Source organism: Eschrichtius robustus, chromosome 19 (genome assembly GCF_028021215.1).
Source record: "Eschrichtius robustus isolate mEscRob2 chromosome 19, mEscRob2.pri, whole genome shotgun sequence".
Classification (NCBI taxonomy): domain Eukaryota; kingdom Metazoa; phylum Chordata; class Mammalia; order Artiodactyla; family Eschrichtiidae; genus Eschrichtius; species Eschrichtius robustus.
Window position 1 is genome coordinate 5,372,638 of NC_090842.1, and position 19,454 is coordinate 5,392,091.

The 19,454-nt window shown below is 59.7% G+C and overlaps 1 protein-coding gene across 1 annotated transcript in view; it reads right to left on the reverse strand.

The window, feature by feature from the left end:
- Nucleotides 1-18,454, reverse strand: part of LOC137752645 (oxidative stress-induced growth inhibitor 1-like) — a 50,954-nt gene extending 32,500 nt beyond the window's left edge. Inside the window, 9 exon segments of the mRNA XM_068527368.1 lie at nt 3,447-3,471; nt 6,862-6,966; nt 7,960-8,838; nt 11,128-11,219; nt 11,481-11,672; nt 12,776-12,912; nt 14,037-14,141; nt 15,835-15,989; nt 18,323-18,454. Coding sequence (XP_068383469.1) covers nt 3,447-3,471; nt 6,862-6,966; nt 7,960-8,838; nt 11,128-11,219; nt 11,481-11,672; nt 12,776-12,912; nt 14,037-14,103 — 1,497 coding nt within the window. The 5' untranslated portion in view covers nt 14,104-14,141; nt 15,835-15,989; nt 18,323-18,454.
- Nucleotides 18,455-19,454: the final 1,000 nt, after the last annotated feature.

The window sequence follows — 19,454 nt, forward strand, 5'->3', positions numbered from 1 at the left end:
CAGTTTACAGAGCAGAGAGGCACAGAGCAGTTATGGGACTTGCCCTGATCCCTCAGCGGGAGGTCGAACCCAGGCCACCTGGCTCCTGAGTCCATGCTCCCGACCCAACCTGGGGCAGGGTCTTGTGTCGAGACCCCCAGCCACAGGGCTAGATGGAAAAGCCGAAGCCAAGTCTGGACTCAGTGGAAGCGTGCCGTGATCGATTAGTCACGTCTGCCACGGGCACGGCACCATCCCCGCCACCATCTCCTTCCGCGCAGCCAGGCACCGCCATCCAGTCTGCACTCAGGAGAACAGGCAGAGAGAGGCCCGCCAGGCCTCCTGAGCACAAAGGCTTCTCGGTGACATTTAGCTTGAAAGTCCCACCACAGCCCTACTGAACCCAGATCAGCTAATGAGGCAAGCAACATCTATCTGCCAGGGCCTCTGTCCAATTAGAGGAGCGAGAGGGCCTAGCACCTCCAGGAACCCCCCCACCCCACCCCCGGAGCGGGCCGTTTGCAGGTGTCCTCACTAATTAGCATGAGCTCAGCCTCTGTCGCAGTGACCTTTCAAATGCCAGGAGTCCGCCAGTCTCCCTGTTCCCTGGAGGAAACGCAGTCTGGCACCCACCCCTCCACCCTTCCAGGTCCTACACCCCAGGCTCCCCGGCAGGCACCCCACTCTCTGCCTCCCCTCGGGGGCCACGCCCAGTCTCCAGCTCCACCTCCACGAAGACGCCTCTGTCCTGGGAGCCACCAGGCCAGGCCAGGCCAGGCCAGGCCAGCCAGAGCCGAAGCCCTTGTTCCTGTGATCCCTAAGGCCGATTCCACTCCAACCCGCGGCCTGGGGCCGCGGCAGGCATCTTGCTTCCGTGGACAACTGGGGCAGAGCCAGCATCCATTCCCTGCCCACACGATGTTGGCAAACTGGGCTGGGCTCAATCAGAACCGCCCGCTCTGCTCCCCAACTGAGAATCTGCGATCTTTGACTTGTCCTCCCTGAGCCTTGATTTTTGGCACCTGTAGGAAAGGGGGGTGATGCTTCTTCTCCCACTAGGAGCCCAGGGAACGTCAGAGGAGGTCTGTTAGCGTCTTGGTGCCTAACAGATGCTCCACAGCTGCGGGCAGCCTCCACCAGATGGTGAACGCCCCGTGAAGCACGGGGCGAGAATCAAACACTGGTTGACAAACCAAGGCCCGTTTTCCGAGGCACTCAGTGCTCATCAGCTGATGTGAGGACTCGCTGGCTCCCTGCAGCATGCCAAGACCCGAGCTTCACTCCACCCCCCATGACAGCCCCTCGAAGCGGGTACTAGTATGATTATCCCCACTTACAGATGGGGACACTGAGACCCTGAGAGTTTGGTGACTGGCCTGAGGTCACAGAGCTGGTAGGCGGCTGAGCCCTGGCAGCCCCTGCAGCAAAGCGGGGGCCCTACCTCCTTCTCACAGGCCCGGGAAGCTTCCTGGGAACCAGAATCACACCCCCCATTAACCCTGGTGACAACCCCCCACGGCCACTGGTGCTGGCCGGGAAGACTAAGGCCCCAGGGGCACGAGTGGGCTTGGGCTCAGCCTCTGTGGGGACCGCAGGAGCAAAGTCGAGGGTCCCCGCAGCTGTGCTCGGGGGGCGGAAACACGGCCTCTGATGGGCCGGGGTGCAGGGGGGCGGGGGATGAGCAACAAGGATGAAACCCCATCTGTGCCTGAAGGGAGACCAGGGCGCCAGCCACGCACCCACACAGACACACACACACTGCAAAGGCTCCTGCAGAGCTAACCACCAGGAAGACACACAGACACACACACCCAACTCCACACACACACACTTGGTATGTACAGCAACAGTTGGAGACGGCCATTCAACCCTCATGTGCACACACTCTCAAAAGCATGAATGGTGACGCACAGCCAGACCCACACGGCTGCATCCCAGGGACACACACACCGCACTCCCAGCGGTGAATGAGTCCGTCACCTGTAAGCCAGCAGCTATTTACCGAGGACCTACTGTGTGCCGGGCCCACGACAGGGACAAGCCCAAATCCCTCCCTGGAAGAACCTCGTCATCTGCTGAGGGGCGTGACCAACACACGGTGATGACCTCAGGCCGTCTGCACATTAGAAGGTAGAGGGAGGCCCCCCAAACCCCCTTCTCTAGTCTCTGACGCTGTCCAGGCCGCGATGCCACGACGATTTCTTGAGTGCCACTCAAGTCCCCCCACCGCGTCCCTCTCCTTCCTCCATAGGGAATTACTCCATCTGATGGTCCTGTATCCCAAGAGGCCTGGGAGGGGCCACCGTCACACCCAGGGATGGTGGGTGAGAGAGGGAGACCCCTGGGCACTAGCTTCCAGCCCAGGGCTGTTCCCCAAGGTCTCATGCTCTACCCCCAACACAGTGAGGGGGCAGCTCAATGGTAACTCCCAGGGTCAGGAGGGAGGGGTGCTGGGGCCCAGGGGAGTGCTGCCATCTTGACCTCCAGCCCACGCACGAGAGGGCCTGGGACCTGAAGGCCCTGGGGGAGTGGGCAAGCGATGGGCCATCTGTTCCCCACTCCTTCCCCAGCACGGGCCTTGATACTTAATTAGTATTTTCTCAATGGATGACTAAATCAACACTGAGCACTGCCTGCTTCTCTTTTCAAAAGTTCACCACCCATCTCCTCCCTGCATTTCCCCAACAGCCCAGGGAAGCAGACAGGTTACGTGTTATCACCCCACTTTACAGATGGCAAAACTGAGGCCTGGAGAGGGGCTGTGCCTTGGTTAAAGTCCATAGAGAGTTGCTTCCGGCCCAAGAATAATGACTATGGTATTAATACAAACGCTCTCTGTGGCCACTGTGAGGCTCAGGTGCGCCTTGGTAAACCTTGTTATCTTCTGGCCCCTGCCTTCCAGAAAGGTCCAGGGTGGAACATCTCCAGCAAGTCAGGAGAAGTGGAGTGTCCTGAATTCACTGGCCACGACAACGTGCTCACTTGGTTCGGGAAGCCGCGTGAAGTGGGGAAATCTGCTGGGGTCCGCAGCAGAGCTTCGACTGTCTTCATGCAGCTGGGTGACCCCGGGCAAGTCACAGAACCTCTCTGGGCCACTACGGAGTTGACAGAATGGGGGCAACAGCACCGACTGTATCAGGTGGCTTTGAGGAGGAGGTGTGCCAGGGCCTGGGAAGGGCCTGCAGTGAGGCTAGGGGCTTCCTGGGCCCCCGCCTGGGTTGCTCTGGTCCAGCCCAGCTGCATGAGATTAAAGTACATCAAGCATTTACCACGGGCAAGGCATCACAGCATCACCAGCACCTGCTCTCTGAATCCGCACGGCTCCCCTACTAAGTAGGAACTATGGGGAGTGCCATTGTAAGATGGGGAAACTGAGGAACAGAGCAGAGCCAGGATTCAGAGTCCTGCACTCCCAACCAGAAAGAGTCAGGTCCTCATTCAGGGGACAGCCTGGGAGGGAAACTCACCATTTTTGTCCGCACGGCGGAAAATCTGCAGAGAAGAGAGGTCGAATCAGCGCTGGCCCGGAAGGGGCAGGCTCTGACCACCGCCCCCAACCCCAGGTGGTCCTGGGGAAGCTGGGCCCCCTTCTCCCTCCCCGGGGAGGACACCCTGGCTGGGATCCAGGGGTGGGAGGGTGTTTCAGGCAGAGGTCCTCCCGCTGCCTTCACGGAAGCAGCTGCCCACTCTCCCTTCTGTGCCGGCAGCCTGCCCACGGCCACGCTGACACACGCACACATGCGCGTGGACATACGCTCACGCCCATCACGTGCTTGCGTGTGTGCTTCCAGAGCTGTGGGTCTGTGGGCTGCACGCACTGTCGGACGCTCAGTCGCACGCTAAGAATTCCTGTCCCATGGATGCAGCCACTCGCCTTATACCTCCCCCCTCCAGGACCCCTTGGGAGCCTGGTTTCCTCCAGGGAGGTTGGGTTAAGTCTGAACAGAGGTGTCTGCTAAGGGAACCTCGAGGCCTGATGACTGCATCAGCCAGGGCAGAACTGGATTATTTTGGGGGATGGGGGAGTGGGTAGGAGCAGGCTGCCAGGAGCTCAGAAATCTAAGTGCAGATGCAAGTTTCCGGCTGCCACGGGAAGGGGAAGAGGGGGGAGGGGGGAGCCCAATCCCCTCCAGCCTCAGCTGAAACCAGGTAACTTCTCCTCCTGGTGTTTTTGAGACCTAGTAAGCCTTGCTGATGGAAGGAGGAGAGGGAGGCACGGCCCCTGTGGGTGACCATCACACCTTCAAGGACAGAGCCCCCTAGCCCCCTCCCTCCAAGCAACGGGGCAGGCATCCATCCATCATCAAGCACAAACCAAAGCAGCAGCTCAGGAAGGCTTCTCAAACATCTCCCCTTCCTTTAGCTGAACCCTGAGTCCTGGGCACGGGGCAGTAGCCACCGTGGCTGAGGCAGAAAAGGGAGCAGTTATCAGAACCCCAGCCTGAGCACCCCACACGCCTGCTCCTGACTGCAAGGTTCCCGGAGGCGGGGGTCCCACCGTCAGGTGCCCGTGCCGGCGTGAGCGTTAAACAAGTGGCTGACACGACCACGTGATGTGGCCCCCATGCCTGCTCATCACCCCATTTCACAGATGAGGAAATGGAGGCTCAGAGCCAGCTCACGGCCAGCATGTGAGGACTCCAGAGCCCACCTCCAGTCCTGTGAGGACCAGGAGAGGTCTGGACGAGTCTTCCCTGCAAGGGCGGCCCAGGACTTTCAGCTGTGAACGCTGCTGGGGCTTTGAGAGGGTTCAGCTGTGCAAGTGCGTGTCGGGCTGTGTGTGAGCCTGTTCGGGGGGCACTGAGCCACAGGCACTCACAGAACAGATCCCCCTTCCTGCCCAGCCCTTTCCGCCCAGAGCCAGCTATGGGCTCCAGGAGGAAGGCGAGAGCGGAAATCCATGCTACCCCCACTCACAACGATGTGTGATACACACACACACACACACACACACACACACACACACACATTCTCCCAGAACCCCACGATGCACAAGCGAGGCACCCCAGCCCGCGGTCACCCACCACACAGGACACCCTCACTGGGACATGCACACCCCACTGCCATGCTGCCCCTTGCGGGGGCAAAGCTCCCTCCACCTGCCCCCAACACTCTACAGGGGACGTCCATCCTGTAGAATCTCCCTCCTACGGTGGGGAGTGGGTGGGAGGGCGAGGTGGGGCAATTTGGGCCCCGGAGAGGATGGATAGGGGTGAGGAGAGGAGAGGAGAGGGAGGGAGGGTGGGGAAGGGAATGACGGGGCTCAGAGTGGATGGGGGTCCCCAGAGGGGTCCAGGCTCAGGGAGGACGGGGGATGGCCCCGCCTCTGCTGACAGGAGAGGGGACGACAGAGGTGCGGAGGGGGCCTCACTTAAAGAGGTGGTGCCTGGGGGAAGGGCATTTAGGGTAGAGAATAGAAGGGCTTAGGGTCTACAGCCAGGACAAGAAAGGAGGCCCCCGACCTAGGGGGTGTGCGGTGTGTGCGTGTGTGTGCGTGTGTGTTGGGGGGAGGTGGTCTTAGAAAAGCAAAGACTGGGGCAGGAATCGGGATGGAGAGCAGGAGGGGGCCGGAAGCGGTCCAGAGGCTCCCGTCCCGGGAAGGGATGGGGGTAAAGGATGAAGTGCCGAGCTGGGAAAAAGATGAGGGTTTGGCCAGAACGAAAGTAGGGGGGCGGTGGCCGGGTCGAGGGGCTCCAGGCTCCCGGCTCTGAAAACGTGCAGATCCCCAGAAGTGGAGGGAGGGGACGGGAGAAAGGGGGTCGTCCCGGTCCAGGAACGAGACAGGATTCGCACGGAGACCCGCCGGGAGGTAGAGGGGCAGGGGGCCGCGCTCTGGGACGCGGAGGGGCCGGTGCGGGTCCTGCTCCGGGCCGCCGAGCGGGAGGGGCCGGGGGGTCCGTACCCAGGGAGAAGGGGGCCTCGCGGGTCCCGGCGGGGACGGAGGAGGGCGGCCTCGGGGTCGCCCCCGTGGGAGGAGGGGGCTCGGGGTCCCGGCCGGCGCGTACTCACGTCCAGGATGACCGCGGTGCCCCCGCGCGGCGAGGCGGGGCCCGGGCTGGGGCCGGGGTCCGCGGCGGGGACGGCGGGGGCCAGCGGCGCCCGGGGCTCGCCCATCCTGGCGCCCACCCAGCGCAGCAGCCCGCCCAGCGCCCGGCCCTGCGGCGGCGGCTCCCGGAGCAGCCTGTGCGCGCCGGCCCTGCACAGGCGCGCCGCCCGCTCGCACATCGCGCCGCGCCCGCCGCCGCCACCGCCCGGAAGCCCGCCGACCCCCGCCCGGCCCGCGGACCGCCCCCGCACGACCCCCTCCCCGGCGCCGCCCGCGCGCCCCGCCCTCCCTCCCTCCCTCCCTCCCTGTGCCCCCGCGGCCGCGAGGGGACGGACCGGCGCCGGGGGACGGGAGTGGGGGGAGGGGGCCGCTCCGCCCGGACCCCGAGCCACGTGCCCCGTGGCCACAGCCCCCACCCCCCGCGGCCGGGCGCGGCGGCACGGCGCTACCCAACAGGCGCGGGGTCCTGGGGGGGGGGGTCTGGCTGCAGGGGTGCGTCCCTGGGAGCTGCCCCCCTCCGAAAGTCTCCCGCTGTCCTCTCTCCGGAAGGTGCCCCGCCCCGCCCCGCCTTGGCACCGCCGCAGGGGCCGGAGCGCGGTGTCCGGCGAGCCCGGAGCGCCCTCTGCCGGCTCCGGCTCCGGGTATCAGCGCCCACGCACGGGGGATCTCCCCCACCACTCCGCTGGTACCCACTCTTCCCTTCCTCCCGGTGCACGCCCGGTGAGACCTCACCCGCCCGTTAAACAACGCCCAGAACCAGTCTTCACCCCGGAACACCCTCTTCCCCTCACTCCCCGCATCCATCCACCCACCGACCCAAAGAATTAAACAAGCACCTGCTAGGTGCTAGGCCTGGTGCTGGCACTGGGTTCCAAGGACAGGGAAAACAGAAGATTTCCTTGGCCTCCTGGAGCTTACATCCAAGTGGGCGGAGCCAGATACTGGAATGATTACACGGATAAATGAACAATTAAAACTGAACTGTTATGAAGCGGTGGCACCTTGGGCCATGAGAGGGGAATTTGCCTTAAGGCCACGGAGGGGTATGTGTCAGAAGAGGCTTCCTACAGGAAATGATCCTTATGCTCTGAGAGTGGAAGGAAGATGAGTTAAGAGAGGAGGGGAAAGTGCCCTCTGCTAGAGACTATCCTGTGCAAAGGCCCTGTGGCAGGTGCAAGTGTGGGGAACATGCAGGACAGACTGAAAGGAGACAGTGTGGCTGGAGGGAGAGTGGGAGAGGGTGGGACTAGACTGGAGGGGTGGGCGGAGCAGGAAAGCCTCCCCAGCACCCATTCCTCAAACACAGCTGCTGTCTCCTCTGCTCTCACTCAGCTGCCCTTCCTCTTGGGGCACCATCCATTGACTCCCAACCCCCCAGCCCAAGGACCTTCTCCCACTAGGCCCTGTGCTTCTCCCCCCGGCCCCACTCCCCAGCTCCCAGAGCAGGTCCTGGGCACCTGGCCCCCTCCCCAAGCACAGAGTCCTCAGACACAGGAGTGCAGGCAGGCGCTGGTTTTATTTGGGACCCGATTCTGGAAAGAGCAGGGCCTGGGGTCCTGCTGGCTCGGTGCTCAGCTGGCCCCAGTGCTCCTAGCTCACACCAGCAGCTTTCACCCCCAATTACAGGTCTGGGCCTACCCTGTCCTGTGGTCACTGTTTCCACCCTGGTCTGAGTCCTGGCAGCCTGGGTTTCTCACTCTTCACCTGAGAGGGCTGTTGCATGGGCTCGTGGCCGCTCCTGTCTCCTGCCAGGAGAGGCCCCCTTCCATCAATGGGGCATCTTGGGATGGGCTCTGCATCCAGCAGGGCCGTGGTGCTCTCCCCTCCTCTTTAGGGCCTGGGTGCAAGGATGCCAGGCCAGGTGCTAGGGCGGCTTCCTGGCCTCCTTCCTCAGCAGGGAGCTGGCCACAGCCAGGGCCCCGCCCTGCACAAACCTCACAAAGTTGTCCCCGGCCAGTGGCCCCACGGCGTACAGGCCCTCCTGGTGAATGCTCTGGTAGGTGAAGGGGTCCACGTCAATGGGGTTCCTCTTGGCGCTCAGTGGCTGGTTGGGGTCCATGGCGAGGTCAGCGCCTGCCCCCGGGAGGAAGGACAGATCAGGGTGGGAGCCGATGAGGACCAGCACCAGGGCAATGCCAAAGACCTTCTGGAGGCCCTGGGGGTCCCGGAACACAGCCTGGCGGTCCTCCTTGAAGAGCAGCAGCTGGTGCTCAGGGAGGCTCCGGTAGCCCTCGTAGGGGCTGGGCGACAGGATGGACTGCTCCCGCATCATCTGGTGCACCTTGTGGTACTCAGGGTACAGCATCTTGGGCAGCTGGTTGAACACCAGGCCGGGGTCGTCCACGGACCGGCGGAAGGCGTGGATCACAGGGATGTTGTAGTGGCGGGCGTAGAGGACCGCGTCGGCTGCCGACAGTCCCGCCCCGATGATGAGGACGGGGTCTGAGGCCGGGGACATGGTGCCTGCCCGCGTGGCTGCCTCCAGGGCCGACAGATCATGATGGACGAAGGGCAGGGCCTCCCCGGGGATGCCCAGCCGGGCTGGGCTGTCAGACGTGCCAGTGGCCAAGACCACGTTGCGGGCGCATAGGGAGAAGGGCTGCTGGCTCCGGTCCTCGGCGGTCACGAAGCCGTTCACCTGGAAGAGGGGGCTGGGGTCCCGGGCCCCGGGGCCGCTGGGCTCGGGCGTCCCCCGCTCCACGGCCGTGACCACGGCGCCAGACACGAAATTGTGGCTCAGGCCCTTCTTGATCACGTAGTCGCTGTAGTAGTGGGCCATGTCCCCGGCCGTGGCCCGGCTGTTGCGAAGACCTCTGCGGGGAAGGACGAGGGAGGGAGAGTGTCACAGAGCGGACTGCGGGGGAGGTGCACCACCCAGACGTGTAGGACTTGGTTAAGCGGTTTAACCTCTCGGATCCTCAGTCTCCTCTTCTGTAAAATGGAGCTGATAAGGGTGCCTCATTAGGGTGGGGTTCCGAGTGTGGCCTCCGGTGCCAGATGGCCTGGGTTCAAATCCTGGCTCTGCCACCAGTGAGCTCTGGGCCTGGAACCCTCTGCCTGGGCTCCTCCTTTGCAAAATGAGGCTGACCGTGGTGACAGCACCCGTTCCCTGCCATTGTTGAGAGGGTTAGATAATACGAATGAAGAATTTAGAATAGATCCTGACAGGCAGTAAGTGACATGAGGTCGGCCACTACTGTTTCTTCAAATGACTAAATAATATTTTACATAAGTGTGGTAGGATTCCGTTTTTATAAAGTTCAGAAACAGACAAAACTAATCTACAGAGTTCGAGGTCAAGCGAGTGGCTACCTCTTAGGAAGCGGGTGTTGGCTGGGAGGGGTCTGAGGGGGCTTCTGGGGACAGGGGATCTGTTTTCTGAGTCTGGGGGGCTGAAGCGCAGGTGTATCCACTTTGAGAAATTTCACCCACCTGTGGGCATATGAACTGTGTAGTTTTCTGTATGTCCCTGTATTTCAGTAAACAAGTTGGTTAAAGAATAACCCCTGTAAAGCACTTAGCATAGTCCTTAGCCCACACAGTAGCAGCAGAGACTATTATTATGATATTACTATTATTGTTGTTGTTGTTATTTCTATCGCTATTATTGCAACCCCTTCCGGGGCCATGACTAGGGCCAGTGTTGCCAGTGGGTGACACACAGACTTTGACATCATCTCAGCTCCTCCCTGTAGCTACCTGGGTGACCTTAGGTGAGTTACTTTCCCTGACTTGTGGACACATTGTTACGGATTAACTCACTTGAAGGGAATCCTCTGTGACACGCCTTCAATACAACCCATGATTGCAGTGTGAGCTCAGAGCACATCCCCTAAGGCCGCTCCAGCCAACCCAACTCGTTAGTCTGCTCCTGAAACTGGAAGTCTGGAATCCATGCCTGTGGGCTGGTCATTTCCCCTCCTCTGTTTTAGTAAAAATTGTTTTAAAGGACCGTCCTCAGAAGATGTTCCATCCGGGGCTCTTGATAATAATGGCACATTGGAAAGAATGAAAGCTCCATGACTGGAAAGTGGTTTAGGAACCGTGGCAGCACCACGAGGCCGGGAGGGCATCTGTTGTGGCTTTTGGCTCCAACATCTAAGCACAAGGCTGGGTATGGAGGAATTAGTGGAGATGCTCACCGTCTCTTGGGAGTATAAGTGGCCATGGGAAAGGATGGTTGCAAACACTGTGTAATGGCCCTGTGAAGTCCTCATGACATAATGTTACATTTTAAGAGTCCGATAGAAAAGGGTATGTCCACAAGTTAAATTTACGTTCCCATCTGTCTGTTAACACATCACTACACCAGCCTGGATGTCTTCCTATCAAATTTTCAGGGACAAAAAGTCTTTGCGTCCAAGGGACAGACAGTGAGCCCCGGAGGGGCGGAAACCGAGCTGCCAGAGAGGCCGACTGCCTCCTCGGTGGGGACAACAGGCCCCCTGTCACAGCCCCGAGGGCGGAGGAAATGTACAAGGGCGAGCCGGGGCTAGAATTTATCTATTCAGTGATTCTGCTGTCTCTCTCGGGTGGAGAGAAGTGTGCAGTGTGGTCATTATGGAGCAGGAAACCGGATGGGGAGAGAACCCCCCGAGATGCGGCAGTGCTAGGTAGGGGTCAGTTGTTTTCCTTTTCTCAATTTTCAGTTTTCTATAGTATGGTTATGTTTCTAATGCAGAAACATTTTTTTAAAAAACTGCATCCTATTAGCTGACCTAGACAAAAAGAGTCTGTTCCAGGCCAGGCTCAGAATAGTGGGAGGCCAGAGGACTGGGAGCCTGGGCCGGAGGCTCCGGGGCAGGGCGTGGGGGGCAGGGGCCAGCTGTCACCCTCGCCTTAGAGCCTGGGATGCTACAAGGAGGCCAGGTCCAGGTCGTGCGGCAGGAGCACTGGACAGGGAGTCCTAGGTGAACGCAGCTCTGCTGCTCACTCCCCGTGTGGTCCTGGGCAAGTCCGTTCCCCAGCCGAGCCTCAGCTTATCCCCTGGAGTAAGAGGAAGGGCGGGCTAGCTGAGCCCCGAAGCCCTCTGGCTCCCAGTTCAATGTTGGGTCGGGCCCAGGTCTTCCCTGCCCACCTTGGGCTTTCCAGGGCAGCCCCACCTTCGCTTTCTGCACATCCAGTCCTTGACCTGCAGGTCCGGGAGCCCCATCCAATCGCCTTGGCTCAGGGTCACCATGGAGCCTTCAATGGACTGGGAGGAAAGGAGACCAAAGTCCAGGCTTCTGCTGGGCCCCAATCCACTCAGGGCTGGAGGACAGGGCAGGGCAGGCGAGGGGTGGGGGGAGGGGGAGGGGGAGGGGGAGGTGACTAGGGAAAGGTGGGAAATGGAAGCGTCCTAACCCAAGTTAGGGAGGAGGAGGGGGGGACCCTCCCCCCCTCCCCCCCCTCCCCCTCCCCAAGACTTCATGTAGATTTGGCTCAAGTCCCCTCAACCCGTCTGGGCCCCACTCACATGCCAGGCCCCCCCTGGCAGGTTCCGGCCCAGGACCAGGTGGGGGATGGCTCGCTCCTTCTGGTGCTTCCAGGTGAGGACAGACTCCACGTTGCCCCCAAAGTCTGTGTCTGGGCGCAGGAGGGCATCAAACAGCAGGGCCACAGGGCTTTGGCACCGGCCTTCAAGGCCTTCGGACAGGTAATCTAGGTCCTGGGGGGCGGGGACACAAATCAGAGGGCCCGCTGGAGGAAGGACACCTGGTCCTGCCTTTCCACCCTAATATCAGGGTGTCAGATAAGCTTGGGAAATGCTGCCTCTCAAAAGGAGATCGTGCACATCAGCAAATTAAAGGCTCTGACAAGTCCCGCAGCTGTCATTTACCCGTTTAATTTTGCCAAACCCAGTGTCTCTCAGATTTACTGGAGCAGGGACATTTTTCTCTGCATATTATACTGAGGGACGGCTGTCCTGTAGAACAGCGGTCCCCAACATTTTTGGCACCAGGGACCAGTTTCGTGGAAGACAATTTTTCCACAGACGAGGGTGGGGCGGAGGGGGATGGTTTAGGCGGTAATGTGAGCGATGGGGAGCGATGGGGAGAGGCAGATGAAGCTTCTCTTCACTTGCCTGCCGCTCACCTCCTGCTGTGTGGCCCAGGTTGGGCGGGGGTCCCCCGCAGGGGGAACCCCTGCTGTAGAAGGCATTCTGAAAAATGCCTATCTAGACCCAATGCCAACTTACTTCCTCACCCACCAGCTTGACGCTGGGAGGGGCCCAGGAGGATGGATGCTGCCTGAAGTGGGGGGCGGACACTGAGTGGCCTCCTGGAAGGCGAGGGGCGTGGAGGGGAGACTGGTGAGCCCTCCTGAGCAGGGGCTGGTGGACCTGCAATGTCTAGGGCAGGGGTTCTCAGCTGTGGCACAACTGGCATTTGGGCTGGATAATTCTTTGTGGTGGGGCCTGTCCTGTGCATCTAGGATGTTTAACAGCATCCCTGGCCTCGACCCTCTACGCCTGTGGTGTCACCACTCTGGTCGTGACAACCGAAACTGTCTCCAGGTGGCCAAGTGTCCCCAGGGGGAGCAAAATCATCCCTGGGTTTAGAAGCACTGGTCTAGAGGAGGTGAGACAAGCTGATGTGGTATTTGTAAGTCTTCAAAGACTGCTGTGATTCCTCTTCCCCAGTTTCTGTGGCTGATTTTGTGGTCTCTCACACGTTTGGTCTTATGTCTCATAAATGCATCCTTTTGATTTTTGCCTGGGAGAGTTTTCCCGCAATGGGGGTGTCCCTCCCACCCAGAGCTCAAGCCCACCTGGTCCACGATGGAGACCCCTGGCGCCTCGGTGAGCTTCCTCTGCAGCACGGGGTGCGGGTGGATGGCATCTGGCTTCACGTAGGGGCTGTAGCCCGAGAGCAGGTAGGACAGGCAGATGCCCGAGGGACCATTGCCTGGGGAGAGAGGGTGGGGTCAGAGGGCGGCGCTTTTGAGCACGAGAGACCACCACCACCGAGGGCTTTGGTCTCGATCTGTCTCATTCATTGATTTGCTCTTCATGCATAAAAATAAAAATAGAACACTTATTAGCACTATACCACTTTAACAACAATAAAGTTGTGGAGATAACTGCTGACATTTACTGAGTGCCTACTATGTGTCAAGCTTTGCGTCAAGTGATTTTAATAACAACAAAATAATAAGAAACTGACAGCCGCTGCTGCTGTACCAGGCCCCTCCATAGCCCCGAGCGCACTGAGCCAGACACATACTACTTTTCCTCCTTTTCTACTTGAGGAAGCTGGGGCACAGAGAGGTTAACTGACTTGCCTGTGGTCACACAGCGGCATGACTGAGATCCTGAGATTACTGAGAACTGACAGTGGGGTCAGGTCGGTCAGAAGGATGTGTAAAATATTACAGCACAGATGGCTACGTGCTCTGGGGGTGATCTCGGGGGCCAAGCAAGGGTGCTCAGGGTGGGCGCTAAGCCACCTGTGGGGCTGGCTGCCCCCAGGTCTGGATGAATCGCACTGCTTATCCGAGGCACTTCTTGGGCAATTAACCTCATGACATCACTCCTATTCTTCTCTGTCTTTCCCCTGTCTTATGTTATGCTGTTCTCAGTCTTACTCATATGGAGACAGCTATTCAGACAAACCCTATGAAATCGCCGAGGCTCAACTGTTTTTAACTTACAAAAATGGCCATTTCATGTGGTTCGACCTGCCGTTTGCCCGGAGGGAGGGGCCCTCTGTCCCCCATTTGTGCAGACCTGACGGCAGGACCACATGCTTCGGCTGTGTCCCCGTCACTCAGGCAGCAGGCACAGGGAAAGCACAGGACGGGCGCAGGCACAGAACCCGTCCCCCGACCCCCCGCCCCGCCCTTACTGCGCAGCCTCTGCAGAGCACCCTGCCCTTGCCTCGAGGGTTCTGGGAAGGGTTACTCAGATGATGTTTTATAAATTGCTGAGCACAGCACTGGGCACAGAGTGACCGCTCCAGGCCCTGCCCGCTCCTGACCTCCAACCCTTGGGGCTCAGTGCAGCCCCTCCCCCACCCTGGGCGGCACTCACCGATGATGACGACCGGGAGGGGCTCTGAGCCGCTGGCACCAAGGTGGTCCTTCCACCCGTTGCTCATGGCTGTGGCTCTCGGGGGGGCTCGGGGCTGGCAGCAACCTGGGGGCACAGGGGAGGAGGTGAGCCGGGGTGTCATGCAGTCACTTCCCAGCTGCAGGGTGACCTCCTGTGGCCCTCAGGATCAAGTCCAAGGTCCTCCCTGAGTCTTATCAGGATGACACTCCCCTCTCATATCTGCTATACTCTGAACAGGTCCAATTATGCAGGGCTCTCTCCCCCAGCCTGGTCACCGCCTCTCTCTGAGCCTCACTCCACACTCCCCATCTCATCAGGGGCAGTAACTGTCCTCGAAGCTTATTCAGCTTCCATGAGGCCTCCTCCGCCCAACTGGGGGCAAGCCCTGCCCAGCACTTCTGTGACGGCCACAGCCCTCACCCCACAATCCAGCCCTCGGGTCTTCAGCGGACCTGGCTCTGGAGAGGCACTTCTGAGCTGGCGACCTCTCTGGGTCTCAGTTTCCTCATCTGTAAAATGGGAATAATAATCGTCTCTACCCCATGGGGTTGTTGGAGGGGGGACACAGGTACTGTACGTGAAGCACCTGCCTCGAGAAAACGGGCCACCGGGAAGAGACCAGAGCTCACTGTCTCCTCCAGGGGCTGGGCTAGAACAGGTGGACATGCAGAAAGCACGGAAGCCTGAGCCCCTTGGTTGGGGAGAAATGCATGCAAACCTGCTTGTCTCTGGAGCACCAGCGCCCCCTGCTGGCCACAAGCCCAAATCACTCAGAGAGACCCAAACCCCGTTCTTAGGGCTGCAGGTGCCTGAGGAGAGTCCAGACCCACCTTCTCCACATCCCCCCAACCGAGCTAACGGGGGCCCTGGCCTCACCCACTGTCCAGCAGCCCTGCTGTCCTGACCACCACAGGGCAACATGCACACGAGCATGTGAGGAGCAGGCAGGCACTTAGCACTTTCTATGTCCCAGGTACTTGACATGTTTTTTCTCATGTCCTCCTCACACTGACCCTATGCAGAAAGCACTGTTGGTGCTATTATCCCACTTCACAGATGGGTAAACTGGGGCTCAGAGAAGTCGCACAAGTCGCTCAGTATCACGCAGCCGACTTTTAAATCCAGGGATAATGGTGCCGAGGCTTTGCCTGAATGCACCGTGCACGCTGCTTGGCCTGTCCCCAGGGAGACATGGGGCTGGTAGCAAGTAAAAGGGTGAATGGGGGGGCACAGGGCCAGACCACCCAGAGCAGCCAGGGATGGGGGCCCGGCATCGCTGGCCTTCAGGATTCTTCCAGAAAAGACTGAAATCTGGATTTTTAATGTGAATTCTCTGATTTGGAAAAGTGGGCAACTAATTCACATTTTTTGAAAATCTTCAACAGGCTGGTGAAACACAACCGAGGCCAGCGTATGACCTCTGATGTGCGCAGAGTGACAGCAACACCAGCGTCCACCGCTGGGCAGGTCCCAAGCAGAGGGACGAGGGACAGCCGCCCAGACAGGCTGGTGGGAGGACCTGGGTGTCACTCCCGCAGCAACAACAGTGGACCTTCGCACAGCACTTTACAGTTTGCGAGGAGAGAAGCTTGCACCTGAGCCATAGCATCTGGGCCTCTCGGGCACCCTGAGAGGTGGGCGGCGTCACCGCCATCTGGCAGGTGAGGAAAGGGACGCTCAGGGGGTGAAGGGTGTCTCCAGTGTCACACAGGGGGATGTGACATTTAAGGACCCCCTCCCCAGTGCCCTCAGGTCCCCTGAGAATGGCCTTCCTCACCTCAGCTGGGGCCTGGGCTGGGAAAGCCTCCTCCTCCCGTCTTGGTGAGCCCCGTGTTCCCCATCAGGGACCATGTGGCTCTCTCCACGCCTGGTTCCCTGCAGAGGCCCAGGCTGTCTGCCTGGGAGGAGGATTCCGGGGTGACACCACTGCCACTGCCAACAACGACACAGAATGACCAACATTTCCATACTTCCATGGAGTTAGCCAGGTGCCAGGCATGCTCTAAACACTTGATGCACATTAACTAACTTAATCCGCATTTAGCTGCATTGTTATAAGGACTCTCGCAATCACTCTCGTGTTACAGATGGGGAAACTGAGGCCCAGCGAGCTTCTCACAGCCCTGTATGGTTTGCGAGGAGTTTGCCCCAGCTTGCGCAGGCCGAGCTGGGTTTGAGCCCAGGATGGCCTGTTCCAGAGCCTTCTCTGTGCCCCCTGAGCTGGAGTGACAGTGTGACAGTTTGTGACAGAGGCCCCTCCTACCCGGCGGAGTGTAGCACGCGTATCCATCCCTGCTCCCCCTGCTGCTCTGTCCCAGCGCTGGTGTCGGGGGAGGGAGGCCAGGCGGCCAATGCTCGCAGCTGGGAGGGCACAGTTTCTCACTAACCACCGGCCGCTGGGTGTGCCTGGTGGCCCTGGGGAGGAGGGCTGTGGTTCCCAGAACTCTTCCTCCTGGTTCCTTCAAACAGCCCCAGGGCCCTGCACTGCACATCCTCACTGCCCCCAGGAATAGCACCAACGGGACGCAGGTGATGTTCTTGCAAGACGCTCCTTCTGCATCGGCTCCTTTAATCCTCATGGAGCCCACTTTACAGTCCGGAAAACTGAGGCTCAGGGAGGTAAGGCCATGCCCCCGAGGTCACAGAGCCAGGGGGTCATGAAACTAGTTTGTTCACCGAGGGCTCAGACCACCTGGACACCCCATAGCCCCGCACAATGGGTGCCAACCTGTCCCCAGCGCCCACGGAGTGCCCACCCCGGGCCAAGTCCTTTACTTGAAGCTTCAGTAAAGGACTGAGGATCCCAGCCCCTTTGAATCCTCCCAGCGCCAGTAAGGAGGGTACTTGCAGAAGCCCCCGTTTACCGATGAGGAATCAGAACTGACTGCCCCCTTTTCACGCTTCCCGGAGGCAAAGGGGCCCCATTTACCACCAGAGCTTTTGGACTCCAAGTCCAGTGCTCGTTGCCAGAAGCTTCTGGATGCCACACACATGAGGTCACCACCCAGAGGCTGACCTGAGAGGTTACTTCCTGTGCAGCGATACAGCCCCAAGTCCTGAGACAAAGCTCTCAAAACCTCGGAAGAACGCATGCTGCCAACTTTCATTTGAAAGTTTAACTTCCCATTTCTTCTATGCTTTTTAGTTTTGTGGGGTTGGAATGGTCAGTTTTTAATGCGAACGTTTTGTTGGAGTCCCTCTGGTTGGAGATGGCAAATGTCCACTGAAAAAAGTTAACATTGAAAACTCATTCAAGTTCACAAGAGAAAAGAAGCCTAAAAGAAATGGGAATAACTGCACCTTCCAAGGTGCAATTATTTTCTTTCTTTCTTTGGAGTTTGCAGCATTGGAACTTCTAGGGTTATCAAAGCTTGAAACCACTCTAAGACTTGGGGCACCTGTATGGCTACATTTACTGAGTACCTGTGGTGGCTTTTTGCTCATTTCACTTTAATGACAACCCCCCACCCCTCTGCCCCGTGGGTTTTCTTATCCCGATTGCCCAGAGGGAAAAACTGGGGTCAGGAGGGAGCAGGTGTCTTTCCCAGGAATGTTGGAGACCGCGCCCCCGAGCCCAAATCCTGCCCTTGATACCTGTCAGAGGCCGGGTGAGTGCCCTCTGAGGAAAACAGCATGACAACAGTGCCACCAAGAAAGTGGCAGGGGGAGGATGAGGAGGCGCTCTGTCAGCCCAAGTGCCAGCAGCTGCCAGTCGCCAGGGTGACGCCTCAACGCCGGCGCGCGCCCCGTGGCACCACCTCCCCCCGGAGCCTCCCCTATCTGGAGCCCCAAGAGCTCCGAGGCTCCCCAGACCCTCTGGGACCCCTCATTCTCGGCACCCCGAACCCTCCTGGGAGAAGCCAGGTCCCCGGGACCCTGGGGCGGGAGCCGAGGGCAGGTGCCTGGGACCTCTGTCCCCTGCAAGCAGGAGAGGCGGGGTCCCGGAGGGCAGCACCCAGCCTGCCTGTGTGACCCAGTGGCCTCGGGGCGCCGGGCAGCCTGCCCGGGCTGGCCACACCTCTCTTTCCTGCCCAGAGCAGCATCACGTGGGCTGGGGTGTACTCCAAGCGGGCAGGGCAGCTGTCAGCTGAGGGTGCCAGGCACCTGGAGACGGGCACCGCCGGGAGGGGCGAGGGAGGAGCCTGGGGTGGGGGGCATCATGCTGGTCCGGGGAGCCTGCGTGGCTCCAGGGCCCCGTGGCCACCCCTGCCTGCGAGGGACTAGCTTCTCCCACCGCCCCCCCATGCCTCGCCTGGGCCACTCACCTGATGGGCAGGGGTCGAGGACACTCGTAAGCCTGGCCTGGTCAGGCACTAGGAGAGCCAGGGGTCACGGTGCCGGCCGAGGGAGCAGGACACCCATTACCCCGTGGGGATCCAAGAGGCTATGAGAGGCCCGGGAAGCGAGGGTATTTCACGAGTTGGGAGGAGGCGGGTGGTGGGCGGGGCCAGGAAAATCACTTTCATAAGCGTGAGTCAGCAGGGGCCCCTGGATGAATGAACTTGCACACTTGAGGGAGGGCGGTCACGTTGCCAGCTCCGGGGCACGGCCTTAAAGGGCCCCTACCCGGGGCGGGGGGTTGGGGGGTGGGGCCGGTCCATGGTAGGGTGGGGCCCGGTCGTGGCCAGGCTGAGCCAACCTGGGCTTTCCCCTTAGGGAGGCGGAGACAGTCCTGCCCAACGTACAGTCAAGGCGGCCCCTTTAAGTAGAGAAAGAAGTCCTGGTGCCCTCATTCCACCTGGTTCTATGTGGTGTCTTCCCGCTTCTCCCCTCCCTCTCCCTCCCCGCAATAGAAAGTCCTCTGGCACCAGCCCAGAGCAGGCTGGGAACCCAGCTGTCACTTCCTGGGCAGGCTGCCTCAGTTTCCTCATCTGAGAATGGGGCTAAGTAATAACTCTCCCTCCTGGGTGGTCGGGGCGTTTCAGGGATGTCATTCTTGGTGACCGTGCCTAAAACATGGTTCATGTCTTCTTTTCTTCGTTATTTTTTCTCTTTAGCCTGTAGCATTGCGTGCCTCACATTTTGCCGATTCTTACTCATTTTATTATTTTATCGTCTCTCTGCCCAAACCAGGATGTGGGTTCTGAGTGGCAGGAAAGTGTATCTCTGTCTGCTCTATCCTGAGCGCTCAGCACATAGTAGGTGATCCAGGAGGAAGGACGGGAGGGCTTGAGAACAGTACTCGGCCCAGAGACCTCAGTGCATATTAGCTGTTATTTCATTACTGATGTGACTGTCACCCCCGTCCTCCTCACTTGCCTGGGGACTTCCCTGCCAGCCCTGCGGCCCCACTAGGGCTGGGACCAGGGTTAAGCAAGGAGGCACTCACCTTGCATACCAAATTTAAGGGGATGCCAAAAACACTCAGTGATCAAGAAAACAGTATTTTGATGCAAT